The sequence below is a fragment of the Phodopus roborovskii genome, unplaced genomic scaffold, assembly GCF_943737965.1.
Source record: "Phodopus roborovskii unplaced genomic scaffold, PHOROB, whole genome shotgun sequence".
In the NCBI taxonomy this organism is placed as follows: domain Eukaryota; kingdom Metazoa; phylum Chordata; class Mammalia; order Rodentia; family Cricetidae; genus Phodopus; species Phodopus roborovskii.
In genome coordinates, this window is record NW_026126410.1 from 36796025 (window position 1) to 36815855 (window position 19831).

At 46.4% G+C, this 19831-nt stretch overlaps 1 protein-coding gene across 3 annotated transcripts in view; it reads right to left on the reverse strand.

Annotated features, from left to right (window-relative positions):
* Positions 1-8636: 8636 nt before the first annotated feature.
* The window catches only part of Trio (trio Rho guanine nucleotide exchange factor), a 284459-nt gene continuing 273264 nt past the window's right edge, over positions 8637-19831 (reverse strand). For 2 of the 3 annotated variants that reach the window (XM_051182598.1, XM_051182601.1), the window contains exons 50-57: positions 19572-19710; positions 19142-19169; positions 18792-18954; positions 18465-18586; positions 15054-15132; positions 13318-13518; positions 11427-11565; positions 8637-10983 (exon numbers count right to left, since the gene is read on the reverse strand). In XM_051182598.1, the coding sequence (XP_051038555.1) occupies positions 10435-10983; positions 11427-11565; positions 13318-13518; positions 15054-15132; positions 18465-18586; positions 18792-18954; positions 19142-19169; positions 19572-19710 (1420 nt within the window). In that variant the 3' untranslated portion in view covers positions 8637-10434. The remainder of the gene's footprint in view (positions 10984-11426; positions 11566-13317; positions 13519-15053; positions 15133-18464; positions 18587-18791; positions 18955-19141; positions 19170-19571; positions 19711-19831) is intronic. The other variant, XM_051182600.1, reaches the window with a different exon arrangement.

Sequence of the window (19831 nt, forward strand, 5' to 3'; positions counted from 1 at the left end):
ATTGAGCCTGTGTGGGGGGGGATTCCCATTCAAATCCCCCCACAACAGTTTCATTTTAAGCCAGTCAATAGCCATTTACAGTTGATGGCTGCCTTGTGCTCAAGGAGGTGGGTGCTGGGAACTAAATCCCAGTCCTTGGCAACAACAAGAAGTGCTCCTGACCACTGAACCAACTCTCCAGCCCCCCAAAAAGAAAGAATTTTAAGAAAAATCCCCTAAACACTTAAGACTTTTGAATGATGTTCCTTGGTTCTTCATCTCACCTTAGTTCTCAAATGCAACAGCCACCTTGGGAAGTGTAGGGTCCAGGAAGGATTTACACACTTGAAATTGTGAGGAAGTATGTATAGTACAGAAATTTCTAGGTTCGAGTGCTCCCTCCCCTCATGGAATATAATAATCTTGAACGAGAGACAGTCCTGAAACAAGGAAACTGGAACCAGGAGAAATGGCCTAGCTGTTAAGACCACTTGTTGCTTTTGCAGAGGACCCAGGTTTGGTTCAAAAACTTAACTGGTGGCTCATGGCCTCTGTGGCTCCAGTTTCAGGGGTCCCAATGTCCTGTTCTTGCCTCCAGATGTACCAGCTGTGACTGCACATGGTACACACATACATGCAGGCAAAACACTCATACACATAAAATAAAATAAACAAGTCTAAAAAACCAAAAACAACCCCCCCAAACCAGTAAACCACACACACACCAGTTAAGGTTCAGAAAGGGTTACCTACAAACTAGACTGTGGGACACGAGGGATGGAAGGGTGAAGAGTGTCATTTGCATGGGGCTCAGCAAAGGCCATAGACCTTGAGGTCCCTGCTGTCCCAACCACAACCATGAAGAAGGAAAACAGATTAAAGGAGACACAACCTTTTTCAAGGGAAGAAGTAAGTCACTTCTGGGAAGTTCGAGGACTTCTAGGTGGAGGATTAGGAGAAAAACTGAGTCCAAGAGTGTCTGGATAGAGAGGGACACAGGTGCAAAGCTCCTAAGTAAGATGGCATTCTGTCTAAGTGGTCAGAGTGGAAGGAGTAAGAATTCCAGGCAGATACCAGATTGATGTGTCCTACAGGATCCAGATCTGGGCACTGGGCATCGTACGCACAGTACTGAAACACCCCCACCCCTAGGGGGAGGCTTTGGTAGGGAGGCATGTAATCTGGTTTCTGTGTTCTGTGATGATTTTGCAAAGAAATGGGCAATGGATTCAATGTGCACAAAGGTGGAGTAGATGGTCCAGTTAAGAGGCCTGGGTGGGAGCCTAAGCTGTGTGTGTGTGTGTGTGTCTTTCTGTCTGTCTGTCTCAATGGATTTTGAAAAAGGGTCTCACAGTGTCGCTCTGACTACCCTGGAACTTCCTATGAAGATGCACACCAGACTGGCCTTGAACTCACAGCTTGCCTCTGCCTCCCAAATGCTGTAATTAAAGGCACACCTGGCTCCACCTCATTTTTTGAGACGGGGTCTCCCTTTGAATGTGGAGGATATTGATTCTGCTGGCTGGCCAGCCAGTGAGCTCTAGCAGTCTGTCTGTCCCTCTCCTCAGAGTTGGGATTACAGGTGTGCATTGCCACACCTGGATTGTTCTGGTTTTTGTTTTATTTTGTTTGAGTCAAGGATCTCACTATACATAGTCTTTGCTGGCCTGAAACTCACTATGTAGGGCAGGCTGGCCTGAAACTAACTCATGGAGATCCTGCTGTCTCTGCCTCCCAAGTGCTGCAATTTAAGTCAGACCAGTTACTGGTTGGTTGCTCCCACAAGGGCTGCGCCACCTTTGCCCTAGTCTGTCTTGTAGGTGATTAAACATCATGGTGGGAAGAGGTTTGGTGGCTGGCTTGGTGTTACATGTCTCACCTGATAGCATGCAAGAGTACTTTCCTGTGTCAAAGATGCTGGAACATAGGGGTAGAGACTCTATACAGGCACCAGCCAAACATCTCCATGTTCAATGAGTTGTGTAGGTGTGTTGTCTTCAGCAGTGGGGCCTGTCAGTTTGTGGAGGGCAACCTATGGTCTTGGCAATAGTCTTGATTGTTTGGGGATTCCAGTAGGGTCCCTTTGGCCAACAACTCAATTAGACATAACCCAATCCTGGCAATGGAAGCTTCCTTTGGTGACAGGAGATGGCCAGTTGGGCTCATTCTCTCCCATTATTTGGAGGTTCCATTTAGAGCACACGCATGCGCGCGCATGCATGCACACACACATTTATACAGTATTAGATTTCCATACTACCCCCTCAATTTTCTGAGGTTCTTCCTGTAGTCCTTACTGAAACCCCTCTCCTCTCCTCTCCCTACCTGATCCTCCCATTTCAGACCCCCCTTCCTATTTTATTCCCCTTTCCTAATGACATTTATCTGTTCCTTCTAGTTCCTAATCTATACCTGTCCTCTGCGGTTCTATGGATTGCAGCTTGGTTATCATTAACTTAACAGCTAATACTCGAATGTAAGTGAATACATACCATATCTGTCTTTTTATGTTTGGAATACCTCATTCAGGATGATCTTTTTTTCTAGCTCCATTCATTTGTCTGCAAATTTCACAATGTCTTTTTTTTTTTTTTTTTAAACAGCTGAGTAATGCTCCATTGTGTAAATGTACCACATACATGCTACTGCACTGGTTTAAAATAAAGATAAAAATGTAGTGACAAAATAACTCCTAACGACATTCTGCTATACTCACAGATCAGTGTCTTGTTCGGCCATCATCAGAGAAGCTTCCTCCTACACATAGGAACAAACAGAGACCCACACCCTGACATTAGCAGAGAGGGAGAGACCTTGGAACACTCAGCCTTAAATGGGATGTGTCAGTCCAATCCTTCCCTCAGAGCTCAGGGAACCCACGGAAGAGGAGGCAGAAAGACTGTAAGACCCAGAGGGGCTGGAGCACAGCAAGAAGACAAGGTCCTCTAGTAAGTGGGAGATGGAGGGATTTTCTGGACCATCCAGATGTCCTCAAAGGCTATCACAGGTGTCCCTGACAAGGGGGACAAAGATACATTTGACATAGATGCAAGTAACAAGAAGCCGGAACAAAGGAGACTTGAAGGTGCTGCCCCGACAGTGAATGTGACTACAAGCCAAAACATGTCTCCATCGAGAATGCAGAAGAATCAGGAGTGGAGTCTCCTGTTGGATCTCAGGGGGAGGGAGGGGGAGGAGAGGGGAGAAAAAGAGGAGAGAGGGAAAGAGAGAGAGAGAGAGGCAGGAGAAAGAGGAGAGAGGGAAAAAGAAGAGAAAGAGAGGGAGACAGGAGAGAGAGGAGACAGGGATAAAGAAGAGAAGGAAAGAGGAAAGGAGGAGAGACAGGAGAGACAAGAGAGGGACAAAGAAGAGAGAGAAGGAAAGAGAGGAAGAGAGGAGAGAGGGAGGGAGGGAGGGAGGGGTAAGAGGCTCTCGGGCGCCTCTCCTGCTCATACCCTGATCTTGAATACTGGCTCCTATAACTGTGAGGTTTGTTTGGAGTGTCCCATGGAAAGGAATAAATTGACTGAGGTGGCTCTGGGGAGCCTGCAGTAAGAAGAAGTGGTCACTGACTTCCTGTCTCCCACAGAAGAAGCCTCAAAGAAATGCAGGCCAGAGCTTAGGCAAGTGAAGGTCTGTCACAGGGGCCCACTCTCAGTCATGCATCCTATTCTGCCTGTTCAGCTGTAAAACTGAAACAGGAAATCAAGGCCCCGTGACTTCCTTTTGCCTTCGGTGAACTCTGATGACAATCCATTTTTTAGGAGGGGCTAGCACTATAAGGTGATTTTCATGTTTAGAAAAAAAAAGCTAGATGCTTTGCATCTTTTCTCTGGGCACAAGCAATTAAAAGTCAATATGGAAAGCAGAGCATCGCCTGGCCTGCTGGTGGTATATCCCGGGCACTTCTCCAGCGATCATCCAGGTGTCTCTCATCCTGCCTTGCAGCCTTCGCCCTGACAGACTTTTCTATTTGAGCTCATTAGCAGGAGGAAATGGAGTCAGAAGGAACCGGTGGGTGTAAAAGTGAGGACTAGGTTCTCGTCCTTCCACCAGAGCAGGGTCTGGCTTTTCTTGGTTGGTGGTGCTGACAGCAGTTGGCTATCATCCCTATTTTTCTTGAACTTTCACAAGAGGCTTTGAGTTACAAACCTTTATCCTTCACTCCGGGTGGACGGGGTGGGCTGGGAGGTAGTGCTGGACAGAAGCCCTGAATGGGTCTGCCTGCAGAAGATGAACAGGACACAAGATTACTGCTGCAACATTCTTGAAATTAAGTGAGAACTGGCCAGTGGGAGAGAGAGATGTCAGGGTTGCAAACACTTATCAGGTCCAATCTCTGGAGAGTCCTGCCCTCTGCACCAGACCATTGCCGGAACAGCCTGACATCAGGCTCCAACCTGTGGAGGCCGATTCCCTCTCAAGGACCTGCCCAGGTTTGTAGCTCAACTGTTGTCTCAGACCTCTGTAAAGCAATCATTGCAATCTGTTCTAGCAATCATTTAAAGTCCAGGTCCCTCCCAAGAGCAGAGGCCCCGCCTCCCTATGCTCGGGTCCTCAGTGTGTGCTCTGCAAAGCCCAGCAGGCCACGGTGCTAGGTCAGATCTCACTTGCTGTCTCTCACTGATGTTTTTTGCAGTACATGATCTGCGTGTTGTGAGACAGTGGTAGGTGCTAACGGTTGCATAAGACTTCTCTAAGAAATAAGTCCCAGGAAAGGTACCGGATAGTAAATGTGCAGAGCTTAACTGACACCAGTGTGGTTCTTGCTTTTGGGGGAAAAAAAAAAAGTCAAACAGGGTTTCCAGACCTGTCTTAGGAGGATAAAGTCACAAGCTTTAAGAGGAGGGCTGATCCCAGACTTAAGCTTCCCTCTCCTGCTAACTCCAACAAACAGCCCTGGGCATTGTATGTATAAGATCTCAGTGTCTCTGCAAGGTGGAGAGAAGATGGCAGGGTACCCTGAGACCTCTGGCCTTTGCGATTTCTTTCTGCCTCATCTGCTCATACTTGGAGCTCAAGTAGCCAGCAATCTGGAAGTGCCTGCATGTAGCATGAGGAAGGTAGAGCCTAGCAAGGCCGTGAGCGACTGAGAGGCTGCCTGTCTTTAGCCACACACTACAGCAAGATTGTGTTTAATGATACCAACTAGGGGCCAGTGTAACCAGCCTACATTCTCAGCACCATTCAGGAGGGAAATTAGGACTAGGTAAAACAGCTCTTATTGACTCATTTTGGTGTTGCTAGCTCTTATTATTGTGGAGTTTGAATCCACTGGAAGAAAAATCAGAGACTCAATTCATTTTTTTTTTTTTTACACCACCCCTGCTCCCCACTAGCAGAAGGACAGCAGCCTTAGAGCCAATACAGCATGCCATTCAGAAGGGAATTAAGGTGAGGTTTTTTTTTTCTTTTTAAAGATTTATTTACTGTGTTTACAATGCTCTGCTTACATGTCTGCTTCAACACAAGAAGAGGGCACCAGACCCAATTACAGATAGCTGTGAGCCACCACGTGGTTGCTGGGAATTGAACTCAGGACCTTTGGAAGAGTAACCAGTGCTCTTAACCTCTGAGCCATCTCTCCAGCCCCCAAGGTGAGGTTTAAAGTGAGGTTTTTGAGGCATACGCCAGAGAGGTGTATATGATAATTCTCCATGGAATCCACAGCTGGGCAGGAAAACTGTTTTTACTTCTCTCAGTGGTTTCTTCCTTTCTCGCTATATAGTAATAAAAAGACCATTTCATCCCTTTCCCATAGCAATGAGCACGTTTTACAGAAAGCAACTGCAGCTGTTAACATCTCTGTATTAGGGGTTTTATTGCTGTGAGAAACATCATGACCACAGCAACACTTATAAAGGAAAACATTTAATTGGGGTGGATTGTTTACAGTTTCAGAGGTCCTGTCCATTATCACCAACAGGGAGCATGGCAGTGTGTAGGTAGATGTGGTCCTGGAATAGTAACTGAGCATCCTACATCTTGCAGGTAACAGGAAGTCCACTGAAACCCTGGGTGGTATCACTGAGTATAGGAAACCTCAAAGCCTGTCCCCCACAGAGACACACTGCCTCCAAAAAGGGCCACATCAACTCTAACAAAGCCACACCTCCTAATAGTGCCACTCCCTATGAGATTAGGGGGACAATACATTAAAATTAACACACCCTCACAGCCCATTATCCTATCCTTACCTTCCCTGCAGGCCATTAGGATCTCCCAGGCATCCCAGAGCAAAGGTCAACTGCCCTCAAGGGATGCCTGTCTCCATATTGTCTCTTTAGTTGTCACAGGGGACCTGTGTAAATTATTCCTCAGGTCTGGGAACTCTAGTGACTACACACACACACACACACACACACACACACACACACACACACACACACACACACACACAAGAAACTGTGGTACTACAGAGTTGGGTTGTTGCTATAAGAAACTAGAACTTATGGATCTTGGGCCTTCTGAACTGGTTTGTGGGAGGCCTACAAAAGAGGATGTGAGGCTGTGGGCTAGAGTAATCCTCAGGAAGTTTGGCAAAAAAGAAAAATGGGGATCAGAAAGACAAGTTGGCCCAAAAGATGAAGTGGTAAATTTAAGTGCTAGCCTGTCAATAATTACATTAGTTAGAAATGATCCAAATAACATCTATTTAAAAAGATAAGTAAGTAACAGGGCTGGAGCAATTGCTCAGTGGTTATGAGCATTGGTACTGTACTCTTCCAGGGGACATGGGTTCAAATCCCAGCATTCATACAGTGACTGATAACCATCTGTAACTTCGAGGATTCAATGCCCCCTTCTGGCTTCCAGGGGCATTGCATGCACATATGCAAGTAACACATCTATCAAAATAATAGACTAAAAACAATAATAAAAGATGAGTAGGGAAGATTACAAAACATGACCCAATTAAATGCTGTCATAAGAAACTTCTATATAGTAAGATGGACATACTGACAGTGTGGATGGAAAGAAAGATGGAAAAAGACATGCCACAAATACATAAATCAGAGAAAAAATAAAGATGGATTACATTAGTATCCAATGGTACATACCAGAATGAAGAGACTCACTAGAGACAGAATGGGACATTGCCAAGGATAAAAAGAAATCTATTAAGTGACACAGTAAGTCCTGAGTATGGAGGTATGAAACAACAAACCTGCAAGCTATGTGGAGAAATGAAAGAGAAATCCATACTTAAACAATTGAGTGGCTAGACACAGCTGATCAGTTCTTCCTTAAACAATACAAGTTGATGGCAATTCAGTGAATAAGAAACAGGTAATTTGAATACCATTACACTGGTGAAGGGATTTGTTACTGTAATTGAAAACCACACACACAATTCTCTAGGCCCATGCAGACTTGCTGGAAAATTAATGAAGCATTGACATAATTATTATTTTTTTTTAATTGGAAAATTTAGATACAGGGTCTCTCTGTAAACAGCCCTGGGTTTTCTGGAATAGGTAAGCCTGTCACCTTACTAATGACAATTCCATGAGATAAGTAGCTTGCTGGGAGGATAGATGTGGCCATCAAAGGGCAACAGGAGGGGATCATCTGATGATGGACAGGCTGTCTCAATACTAGTATCCTGAGATGAAACTGTGTCAGAATTCAAAATATTACCATTGGAGTAAGGGTGCATAACATCACTGCATATAAGCTAGAATGACCTAAAACTAAAAACTTTATGAAAACCCCGAAATTCCAAGTCAAATTCATTTATGTGAAGTGGAGCTCAAAACAGAGATCTGCTGGCAAGGATGGATTATTTTCCAGGGGACAGTATTTTGTGTGAAGAGTTCACATGTAAATATATAACTGATAGTTTACAATATATTACATATGATGTAATATATGCTTAATATTTATATAATATAAATTATAGATCTATTTATATAGATAAATCTTGGAAGGATTTTTACTGGTTTCAAAAGTTACCTTCCCTATGAGGTCTCTCTCAAATATATGTACACTCAAATAGCATCTTTCTTTCTAAAGTTTGAAGGTGACATAATGCCTTTTAAATGGACACTTGCTACAAGAAGATACCATAACTTATTCTGCCCAAATCCTGTGATTCTTCCCACCTCACAGATAAAAAGTGCCTCTGGGTTTCAAGGATTTACACACTGTAACATGAAGAATGGCTAGAATCTTGATATTCCAGAGAAGGGAAAAAACATCTCGAAAGCATGACAAAGCAATCTTCCCAAGGGCCTTTCACCATGGCCCTCACTTACTGCATGGGCACAAGTTGTTATCTCAGAAGAAAACACAAAAAAGAACCAGGAGAGGTCACATCAGTGACGGAGAAAGGGAGATGCTGACAGCAGAAGGGAAACAGGCGGGAATGAAACTCCCTTCACCAGGAGAACGGGGTACCAGGAAAACAAGGGTACCAGGAGAACGGGGTACCAGGAAAACAAGGGTGCACCAGATGAGCTAAGGCTCTGTTAGCAAAGGCAGCTGATATGCTGGCCACACCCCAGCAGTGTGTTTGTGTCTGACTGTAAGCCTGAACCAGCTCACCCTCACAGCATGACAATCTGCCCCGTCCCTCCAAAAGGACCCCCCCATATCTCTCAGGGACCTCTCTGTTTTAGCAGTAATTAATTTAAATAAAAAGCCTAACACCAAAATCAGGCAAATATGTTTAATTTTTTAAAATAACTGATGGCAAAATAAAATATTTACATCACATCATAATGTGTAAACATGTAAGGTCTCTGTACAAAGAAATATACATGCAAAAAATAACGTAAAAATTCAACTGAAATGATAAAAGAAACAGTACACAAATAAAAGTTATGAGGTTACGGATACACATCCAGTTTTTGAATCCAATTTCTTTTAAAAAGTTTCTGTACAATTTTACAAGAAACAAACAAACAAACAAAAAACCCAACAAAAGAATAAATAAAATACATCGGAAACTGCAAAGCTTAATTTTGCCAGTTTATGGCTCAAGACCCAGATGTCTGGCTGGCTTGGGAAGCAAGCTGATCTTTTTTTTTTTTTTTTTTTTTTTTTTTTAGTGTATTTCACACAATAAAGATAAAAAGACATCCAGAAAAAATTCAAGCGTGCCAGAAACCCAACTTCTTATGTTTTAGGACTTCTCACGCCAGGGTCAGCTCTGCCACAGTGACTCGGGCACTGGGTACCAGCCTCAGGGTGGCCAGTACTTAATTGGCTTTCTTACCAAAAGCTGAAAATCCAGCCAATTTTTATACAGAAAGTTGAATGTCAAAAAGTCTAAAAAGTAGTAAATGTTCCGACTGATTTTGGGAAAAAATAATACTTTGGCATTCTGAATAATAGCATAATAAAATTTAAAACATTATCCTATTATCCAGTTTTATTTTCAGAGTATGAAATCACTTTTTACAGTCCTCAAAACTGACAATTTTCACGAAGAGTTAAGTGTCCTCGAACTGATGGCACAGGGCTACGACCCATCCCCAACACACACGGAACCATAAAGCTCACTGGCGAAGTATGTGCTTTTTCTATATATTTATTACAGGTACAACAGAAGTCTTCATAAATAGTTGCAGAAAATGTTAAAGCCACAACATTGCACATGATATGAAATAAAATCAAAAAACCCCCAATGAGTGCATTTACAGTATTTTCATCTGACTGTATACCGTTCAACAATCTGATGGACGGTTTGGGATGGGGTTGGGGAGGGGGGGGACAGTGAGGCTGGACCCAACCCAAAGTCTTCATTGGATGGGCAGGCACCTCTGGCCGCCCCCACAGGAAGGCCCAGGCGGTGGGTGGGAGGGGTGGGGTGGGGGGAGGATGCCAGACGGAAGGCAGGAAGAGTTGTATATACATGTAAGGCCTACATTTCATCAGAGCAAAACCATTCATTCTATTTTATGCAAAAGACTGAGGTTGAACGTACATTATTTCAGAAGCCAAGTCTTGTGCTTGGCGAGATGTACGTAGATGAGGCAGCCGGCAAAGCTCTGTGCCAGGTGGACGCCAAGCACTGGCTGAGGCCATGGGAGTGGCTGCCACCTGGTGAGTCTTTCCCAGAAATGCACAGTATCTTTGTTTTGTGTAACACCAGTGGTTTGAACATAGGCATGTTTCCTTGAATAAATCTTGAAAATGTTAAATTTGTAAAATTCTATCCATGTTCATTTAAAAAAGTATCTTTTTATTTATTTTTGCAGAAACCTGAATAAAATACTGTGATGCAGCGATGTGATCTCTGCCCTTGCAGAGTGTAACTGAAGGTCCTCCACCCCAGCGCAGCTTGCAGCTCCGAGCCCAAGCGCTACTGAGTACAGCTCACTTGGAATGCAATTTCACACGATGAACAGCAGGCAGCCGGTCACTTAGTTTGGTTTGGTTTCCTCTTCAAAATTCAAATTAACAGCTGATTGGCAGGTGAAAGAGAATGAGAAAGAACTTCAAGATAGGTCAAACTCTAGGCAGAAGCCTGCTCTGTAAGAAGTTTTTAATGCTACGAATAGGTCGAACATCATTCTGGTGTTTGCGCCGCTCAATGAAGGAGGTCAGTCTGGACGTGTCGAGGACGCCCGTGCCTTTGCAGCTGCCATTACCTGCCTGCAGCCACTGCTCCTGCAGGGCCAGTGCAGCCGAGGGACGCTTGGCAGGGTCCTCCTGCAGGAGGAAGCACACGAACTCCTTGGCCTTCTGGCTAACTCCTTTAAAGTAGTCCTCCGGGAAGCTGAAGTCCAGCCGGCAAATGTTCAAGCAGGTCTCTTCCACGCTGTCATCTAGGAAGGGGGACACGCCGCTGAGCAGCACATAGGTGAGCACTCCAACACTCCATGTGTCTGAGGTCAGGGAGACAGGGTTCCCAAGAATGATTTCTGGGGCTGCAAACTCGGGGTTCCCCAGCAACTGGTGGATGTAGTAGGTGGTGTTGAGCTGGACAGCATCTCCAAAGTCTGTCAGTTTAATGGTTGGCTTGGCCAGACTCTGATCCACCAAGATGTTCTCAGGCTGCAACACAAGAAGAGACACCATCATTGACAGACATCCCTAGCTCATGCTCAGTCTGACAGACAGACAGGCAGACAGATCCAGTGGCGAGTTGGAAACCTGGTAGGTGAGTGTCACCTAAGGAAGCTCTCTGGCCCAATGACAGAACAGGTTGGAGAGGAAAAGCCCCCTCTGCTCAGCTGCGAGCAGTTCTCAGCTTTAGGGTCTAAATGGCCTTTCTGAGCACTGTATTGTCTTCTCTCCCCAAGGCATCCTGGACTGGGTGGGTCCCATGCTAACTCAGCAGCACTGACAGGAACTTCCTAAATGTCTCCAGACCCAACAGGTTTAACTACTAGGACCTCCCAGCTTGGAACAGTACTGAAGGCATCTCAGGGAAAGTCAAGGAATCTATACTAGTGCTCTCAAAGCCCATGCCTTTGCCCAGCCCTGGGCCTGCCAACCTTTAGGTCCAGGTGTGCTATCCTGCAGTTGTGAAGGTATCGGACAGCTTCCAGAACTTCCCCCAGGTGCTCTCTGACCTTCCCTTCGGTGAGGCTTCCCCATCGTACCACACAGTCCAGAAGGCGTCCCTGGTCAGCCCTATATGGGAAGAAGGACAATTGTCACCTTTCAACTCGCAGACCATTTTAGGGAGAAATCAGCCCACATTCTCAGAGCTGGACTTCCACTGGATGGCATGGTACAGGGAGGGGCTTCCTGGCCCCACACTGAGAAGATCCACGTGGGGAAACGGCTGGGGGAGAGCTGGAGTCAGGGATTGGAACCTCACTGTGTGTTGCTACGGTAAGCTGCCAGGCAGCGCCTATGCCCAGCAGACATCTGGATGTAAATAACTGCGGCAAGAACAGGGGTCACCGCCTCTCTTAGCCTAGGCTTCCTTACACATAAAACATGCCACATGATGATAGGATGAGATCATGTTATAAAAACCACATGCCAGGGCAACACATGCATGCTTAGTCCAAAGTTACCCTAATCCGAACTAATGTTTAGTAATACAAAGTTCGAAAGTAAACGTTTAGTGGCATCTATTCACTCAACCTCAATACCCGGAGAAGGGTGCTGCACTGCCCCATTTTAGACATGAGAAAATGGGCAGGGGAGCTATGGAACTTTCCTGAGGCCCCAAGGCGTGTAAACAGCCTCTATTGGATGGAGGCTGCTTGGAACACTTACTGTTTCCAAAACAGAAGTTTATGGGAAGATCAACCACCTGTCTAGCAAGGAGTGGTCATTAGTGGGAAATTACGGCTGTCCCTCACAGAAAGCAGTTCTGTTAACAGTCTGACGAGGCTGCACTGCGGTGGTGGCATGACAATGGCCCCCATATGTTCCAATGCTTGGTCTCCAGTAGGTGGAACGGTTTGGGAAGGATTAGGACATGTGACCTTGTTGGAGGTATGTCACTGAGGGTGGGCTTTGAGGGTTTAAAAGCCCACACCATTTCCAGTTAGCTCTCTTCCTCCTCTTTGTGCTTGTGGATTAGATGTGAGCTCTCAGCTACTGCTCCAGCACCATGGCTGCGGCCATACTTCCAGCCATGATGGTCACGGATTCTAACCCTATGGAATGGTGATCCTCTAAATTTAGTGTTTTATTGTCTAAGTGCCCTTGGTCATGGTATTTTGTCATGCAACAGAAAACTAGCTAAGTAATACACCATGCAACTTTCCAATAAAAAGAAATAAGAGTCGGAGAGCTGGGGGTATAGGTCAGTGGTCTGGTCCTTGCCAGGAACACGTGAGGCCCTGGGACCAGCTTTGCACTACAAAATAAACACATTCCCTTCAGCATCCCACCCCATCCATAAAGTAAATCTACCGCTGAAAGAGCTGCAACTTCAGACCAAGGCTGTGCTGATTTTTTTTTTGCTAAACTCTGAGGATCTTTTTTCTTGTTCAGAATCCCCATGGAAGGTGGGCAGTAACTGGAGGTCATCAAGTTTACCAAAGAGCCTTCCACATGGGGCTTTCAGGCCAGTACTGGGCTAGGACACTGGTTTTTCACATACACACTGCATAATTTTAGCTCACAACAGATCTCTAGTGGCTGTGCATTTAAAGATACCAAGGATGAGGTTGCTGGAGAGATGGATCAGCAGTTGAGAGCACTGGTTATTCTTGGAGAAGTCCCAGGTTCAATTCCCAGCACTCTGATGATTGTGCCATGAGTGGAGGGTCCAACATGGTAGTCTCTGACAATAAATCTGTCTTTGTAGAAGTTCTAAGACTTCTAAAACCACAGAGCCTGTTTTCTCTGGGAACAAACAGGGTGAGCAAAAGCTCTGGGAGCTGAGGCAAGGATGAGGGGCGGGGGAGACAGGGTACATACATTTCCAAAACCAGGACGTAACTGGTGGGGGTCTCGAAGGTGTCAAGAAGGCCCACAAGGAGGGGGTGCTGGAGGTTCTGCAGGATGCTGAGCTCATGGGTGACCTGGTCACGCTTCATTAACTTCTTGTTCACAAACTTCGTGGCCACCGCTCGTTTGGTTCCCTTCTGATCACATTTCTTAACCACAGCAAATCTGCCCCTGTAAAATTTGCCAAGGAGAAAGGGCATGGGACCACCTCTGTGGGATGGTGACTTGACATCTACCCACAGACCTTACTTTGTTGGGCCCTGTGTGGAAGGGATGCGGTGTCAAATCAGCTACTGGGCTGCCATTCCTCCCTCCTAAAGGCAGCATCTGTTTCTCATGCTGGGACTGGGCATTCTTTGGGCTTCCTGACCTGAGTGCGGTGACAGTGACAGCTCAAGGGAACCCTGGCCCCACCATACAGTTTCCAGCTCTGTCCCCTATAGAATGCCACCATTCAGAGGCTATGGTAAGTGCCCACAGTTGCCAGGCAGTGGAATGTGGAGAGAGTACAGTTGCTGGTTTCTGAGACTGGGCAAGCTCTACTTCTGTTCTTCTGGGACGTCTCCGCCATTATGTGGGGAAGCCTAGGGTGAATGTCTATGTAGAAAGAGTTCTACATCCATTTAAAGACTCAGACATGAGTGAGGATGAGCCGGGGAAGGATGGGCAAACACACCTACCCAGTCAATCTGCAGTGTTATGAGGACTGGCTCACCATTACGGTGAAGACCAAGTGGGAGTGAAACTTGATGTTCAGCAATATGTAAACGGGGTAGACGCCACAGAAGCCACGTGATCCAGTGTGGCCACTAGAATGGTAGACTTCAAGCGAAAGTTCGCCCAAAGGGTTGTTATCAGCAGTCTACTTTGACCCTCTCCTGCCTGGGGACACATGTGGGTGAATGCTGTGTAGTAAGGAAGGCAGCCAGAAGTTAGAAGGGGGCTGTCTATCTGTGACATTGATGAGCCTCCCAGGCCTTGGCAACCTCAGCTGGAGAGAGGCAGCCTCTTTATGTTCAAACGTCTTTGTTCAGTCAAGAATTGCCTGATGCTCCATCAGATCAAGGTGTAACCCCTTCAAGACTCTAGGAATAACTGTGCCACGAGTGCATAGTCAGCATGTCTCAACTGGCAATCTGAGAGAAGGAAGTTTACAAAGCATGCGTGTGCGCTTCTCTGAACTCCTTCGCGAGCGGCACCTAGCTAGTGGGGAAACTAGCTTGTCCCATCAATGGAGAGCCCATGGCATTAGGCCTTCATTCTGGGAATCCTACCTAAAGTCTACTTTGATCCCTTCCCAGTGCTTAAAGCCCATTAAGGTGCTACTGGTCCCATAAGGTCATGTTCTCAATGCTTAGTTTTCAGCTGGTGAAGCCACGAGGAGCAGGTCTAGCTGAGGCGCTCACAGGGGTGGGCCTTTGACATTCAAACATGAGTTTGGTTGCTGTTTCTTTCTGCTTCTGCTCTGCCTTGATGTGAACAGCTTCCACCACACGTTCCCTATGACAGAGCATGCTATATTTCCTGTCAGGATAGACTGAAACCTTCTAAAAACACGAGCTAGAAGAAATGTTTCCTCTCTTTTGTTTCTGCCACTAATGCCACACTCAAGACAGTCCTATTGATGGCAACATTCTCTGTTCATCCACCATGGGATAATGAGCAATCTTACTTTTGTGGAAGCGGCTCAGGGTTTCACATCATACCTGCCGAGCTCAGCCACTTCACTGTAGAAGGAGTCAAAGTTGTCCTTCCAGGTCACCATGACCCCATCACTCCCTGGACCTGCAAAAAGAACACCATTTCTCCTGAGTGCATTGGTTTTTTCCTTTAATAATAGCGTCACTCTCTGTCAGCAGCCTGAAACTGGTGATCCTCTGTCTCTGCTTGTCAAGTACTGGCACGACAGGTGTTGAGTCACCATGGTCAGCTCCTGAGTGGACCAAAGCAGAGCTTCTTGATCAGAAATCACAAACCTGTACTGTCCAATATGGCCACCACATGTGTCCACAGGCCACAGTAAGACACATGCTTGAGACCCTGGATTTAACATGGACAGAAGGTTGGAAATGTCTCATGATGATGTATAGGTATTGATTCCACATTAGAATCAATTACTGTTGATATATTAGATTAAGTTAAATGTTAGTGAAATCAATTGGCTTTTAAAAATGTAAAACTGGACTTGAGTCTTGTTTCTAGTGGGTAGTGCTGCTCGTGGGGAGAACACTGGGTGTTCCTTCCTGTCACTATCTGCCTACTTCCTACAGATATCCTCTCACTGAGTCTGAAGCTGGGTTGACAAACCCCAGCCACCCTTTTGTCTTTGCCCATCATAGCACTGGGGTAACAGGCATCTCCATAACCATCCCTGGCTATGGGGTTCTGGGCATTGGAGTCAGAACACCATGCTTGTATAGCAAGTTGCTTTTATCCCTTGTGCCATCTCTCTAGCCTGACAGAGCTGATTTATAGTCAGTCCCTCCTGTTCACCCAGACTCACAGCTTGCAAACTACGCTTGCTTTCCCAGACAGCTTTCAGACGGTGAGGGTGCATTGTGTCTTCTTAATGTTGTCTTTTAGAGTATGTAAGTTATAAATATGTTGCACACAGTTTTATCATACATGTAGTTGGAAGTCACTTGTTAAATAGAAAATGTGGTATTATATGAGTCCAAAGGAGACCAGATGTTTTCTCTAATCTTGTCTGTCCTAATGACATTGCTATTCCCACAGATCAGTGGGCCATTCAGTGCTCATCAGGGAAGCATCCTGCAGTGGAAGGCAGGTAGTACAGAGACTCACAGGTGGACAGTGTGCAGAGAGGGGGACTTGGGAACGCACAGTCCTACTTGGGATGCCTATATCACATCCCTCCTCTCAGGGCTCAGAGATCTATGTGGAAGAGGGGATGCAAAGAGACTGTAAGAACCAGAGATGGCGGGCAATTTTGAGGAAATAGCATTTTCCAGAAACAACAAGGTGGATATACTTATGAACTCACTGAGACTGTGATAGCATGCACAAAACCTGAACAAGCTCAAGCCAAAAAAAAAAAAAAAAAAAAAAAAAAAAAAAATCCAGCATGGAGGAGAGGTGGGCACAGAATCCACCCCTAACTAAGAAGCTATTAAAAATGACAGCTGTTTGCAGAAAGAATTTCCAAAGAAAATAACACAACAAAAAGGAGTTGTTAAGCATATGATTTCTTCCCCCTATCTCGAGATGAGGTTGCTCTATTAGCTCTGGCTAGTCTTGAACTTGCTGCCTTTGCCTCCTGAGTGCTGGGACTACAGGTGTGCAGTGACATACCTGACAAGTCTGTGACTTTCAACCTAGTACCTCAGCCACCAGGCAGCCCCTCAAGCCTTATACAGAGTGGCCAGCGTTACGGACCCTACTCACCCGCTCTTCTTTCTCCACTGATGTTCTAGTCCAGTTCAGGCAGAACTGGCTCACCCCTCCTTTCCCTTTGCTTACCAAGTTATCAGCAAACACACATTCCTTAAATCACACCCAATATGACTGATCTTTCAAGGCCTTATGGGCTGTGGTCCCTTCCTATGTTCCTGCCCTGGGTCACTGAGTGGACATCGCCTCTCCCATGGGGAACAAACACCTCCCAGCACCAGCACTCCTTGGCCAAGGTGGCCAGTGCTGGAGCTCTTGTGTTGGTATGGCTGTATAGAACCTTCTAATCTCTGCATCTCACCAACACCAGAGTATCCAAAATAGAGAATATTAAATCCTCACCCAAGGGCCCTCGGAGGCAGTGAGGACTTCATCTTAGTCACTGACTCTGGAGTGTATACACTATTCAGTGATCCTTTTCGACACCTGTGCATTCCTGTTGCTCTGGAGTGCTTGCCTGCCTTTGTCTTTTTTGAGACAGTCTGTCTGACCCTGTAGCTTAATTTGGCCTAGAACTCATTCGCCTGGTTTGCAGGCCTTGGTGGTATGGGGTTTGAATGTTTGCTAGTTAGTCCACACCAGTGAGTGAGCTGTCCTGTGTAACAGGATTGTGTCCCGAGTATTGCCCCAGCTCTTTCTGGCTTTCTGGCCCAGAGGGCCAGTCTTTTTAGACATGGCAACACCAAGTGGTTTCTCACAGGGTGCAGTCTGGAAATAGTAAGAAGATCTAGTGGCCTATCTGACAAGATGGCATTTTTCTAAAGACCTTGAAGATTTTTGTGACAGGAAGAGCTATTTATTTTCTTTTCTGTTATTTTCCCCAAGGGATGAACAGCTCTGTCACTCTGAGCTGTCAGCAGTAGCTTACTAAGAACCAACTCTACAATTTATTGAACTTTTTTAAAATGAGAAAAATCAATGGTTCTTTACTTTAAACTTCATGATCTTGGTCTCTTTTAGGTCACAGTCCCATCCATGGCCACAACACACCCTTTCTATGATTTAATAAAGTAAAAATATGAGACAAATTAGGCTTACTGTCTACACATAGGGTACTCTAGAACCCAATTCGCCATTTAGTTGGGGATTTTATTGTCCCTGTTGGAGGCAGTTTCCAAACCCAGAGCAGCTGAGGACAGGTGGGCACTTGCAGTTGCCTGGTAGTACGGCTAGCCTCTGGGTATTGCTGGAAACCAGTCCATACATGCCCTGCTCTGAACACCCCTCCATGTCAAATGCAACCACAAGAATCCAAGAGGGTTTGGAAGGATTCTGTCCACAGGGCTCAAGGCTAACTGGAGAGAACACAGCATCCTGCTGGGATGTGGGGGTGCCAAGGCCACTCACAAGCAGGCCCCTGGGAACACTCACCGAGCTGTTGCAGTACACGCCTCACTGAGTGAGGGCTGTACTGGGGTCTGAGACAGGCCTAGAAGATACTACTTCTTTTCCCACTTTTCACTCCCATGATTCACGAACCAAGTTAACCCCAGCATAAAAGGACCTGGGCACCAAAGCACTGCATTCCAGTTCAGACCAGTTTCCAGTGATTCAAGTGATCAATGGCACTCAAATGCCTGCTATTTGAGCCTCTTTGGAAATCCACACATGCGGCCTTTTGTTTTAAGCTTCCTAGCACACCAAGTGTGGCAGACACACCAGACTTCAGGAGAGATCGCAGAGGTGCTCCACCCCAGGTAGCTTACCTAGAACCCTCAGACTGGCTGAAGATGAGGCTGAACCCATGTCGTTCACAGCAATGCACGTGTAGATGCCGTCATCTTCTGTGGTCACACCAGAGATCTTCAGAGTGGCCTCCCCAACGTCACTGTGGCACATGTGAAGATACACTAGGCATCAGGAACGCTCAGCACCTTCTGGCACCAGCTCTATCTCCCTCCCCACATATGAAATGTTCTCCCACAGACTACATGCCCAGGGTGACAAAGGAAAGAGATGATTCCGACAGTGCATTTCCAGTTACTGATCAACCATGGCCCTAGCCAGCGAGCTGCTCCAGAGTGGTCCCTCACCTGTAGGAGATGCTGTATCGATCATCACTGTTCAAAGTGTTGTGCTCGGGGCCCTTCCAGGTGATTGAGGCCTTGGGGCGGCCACAGACACGACATCTGAAAACAATGGTCTCCCCTGTCTCACACGTGACCTCACTCAATGGGATGATGAATTCTGGGGGAACTGGAAGGTAAGGGAGTTTGGTCAATGCCAGTTATCCTCAGCATCTCTCTACACCTCTATAGGGTGGTTCTACACACGAGTGGAAACCAGAGCACCACAGAGTAGCCCCGTACGGGGCCACGGTGCTCTGACAGACAGCCGGCAGGTCTGTGGTCCCTCAGACTGGAGGAAAGACAACAGGACTCACCGTCATAGATGTAGCTGGGGTTGAGGAGCTGAAATGGAAAAGGCAAACAGGCATTACTAAAAACAGGAGCTGTTTTCCGGGAGACTACTCTGATTCCAGGGCTACAGCTACTGGTGGAAGAGCTTGGCTTATCTGGAATCAAGTAGGACCAATCACCTTGTACTGCTGTCACACGCATTGGAACTGCCACGTCCTAGAGTTTATCTTCTTACTCACAAACATGCTACTTCATCACACATTCTCTGAAGCTGCACATGGCCAGGTGATACGTGCAGGTGTAAGTTAAGTGACTGACTGCACAGAGCCATTGTAAATGTGCCCCAGGGAGAGGGGAGAGCGTCCTCAAGCAGGCTCTAACTTAGGGCCTACAGCGGCTCACCCTCCCTAGCCTCCTCTCGGAGTGGCACCAGACCCGGCTTCTCACACGCACCTTCACAGATACCTTGTGGCTGAGCCCTTCGCGTGGCTTCCTGTATCCGTTCTCCAGCTTGCCGTCCCTTTTGCCGTCTTTTTCTTTCTTCTCAGACTTCTTCCTTAAACGGAGTGCTGTGTGCCAAGATGTCGACTTCCTAGGGAGGAAAAGGACACACTGTTCCTATCCCTCCTTCCCCACAGTCAGCAGGTGACACTGGGAAGCATCACAGAGGAACTGAAGGCCTCTAGGGACAGAGACCCCATGACCACAACTTC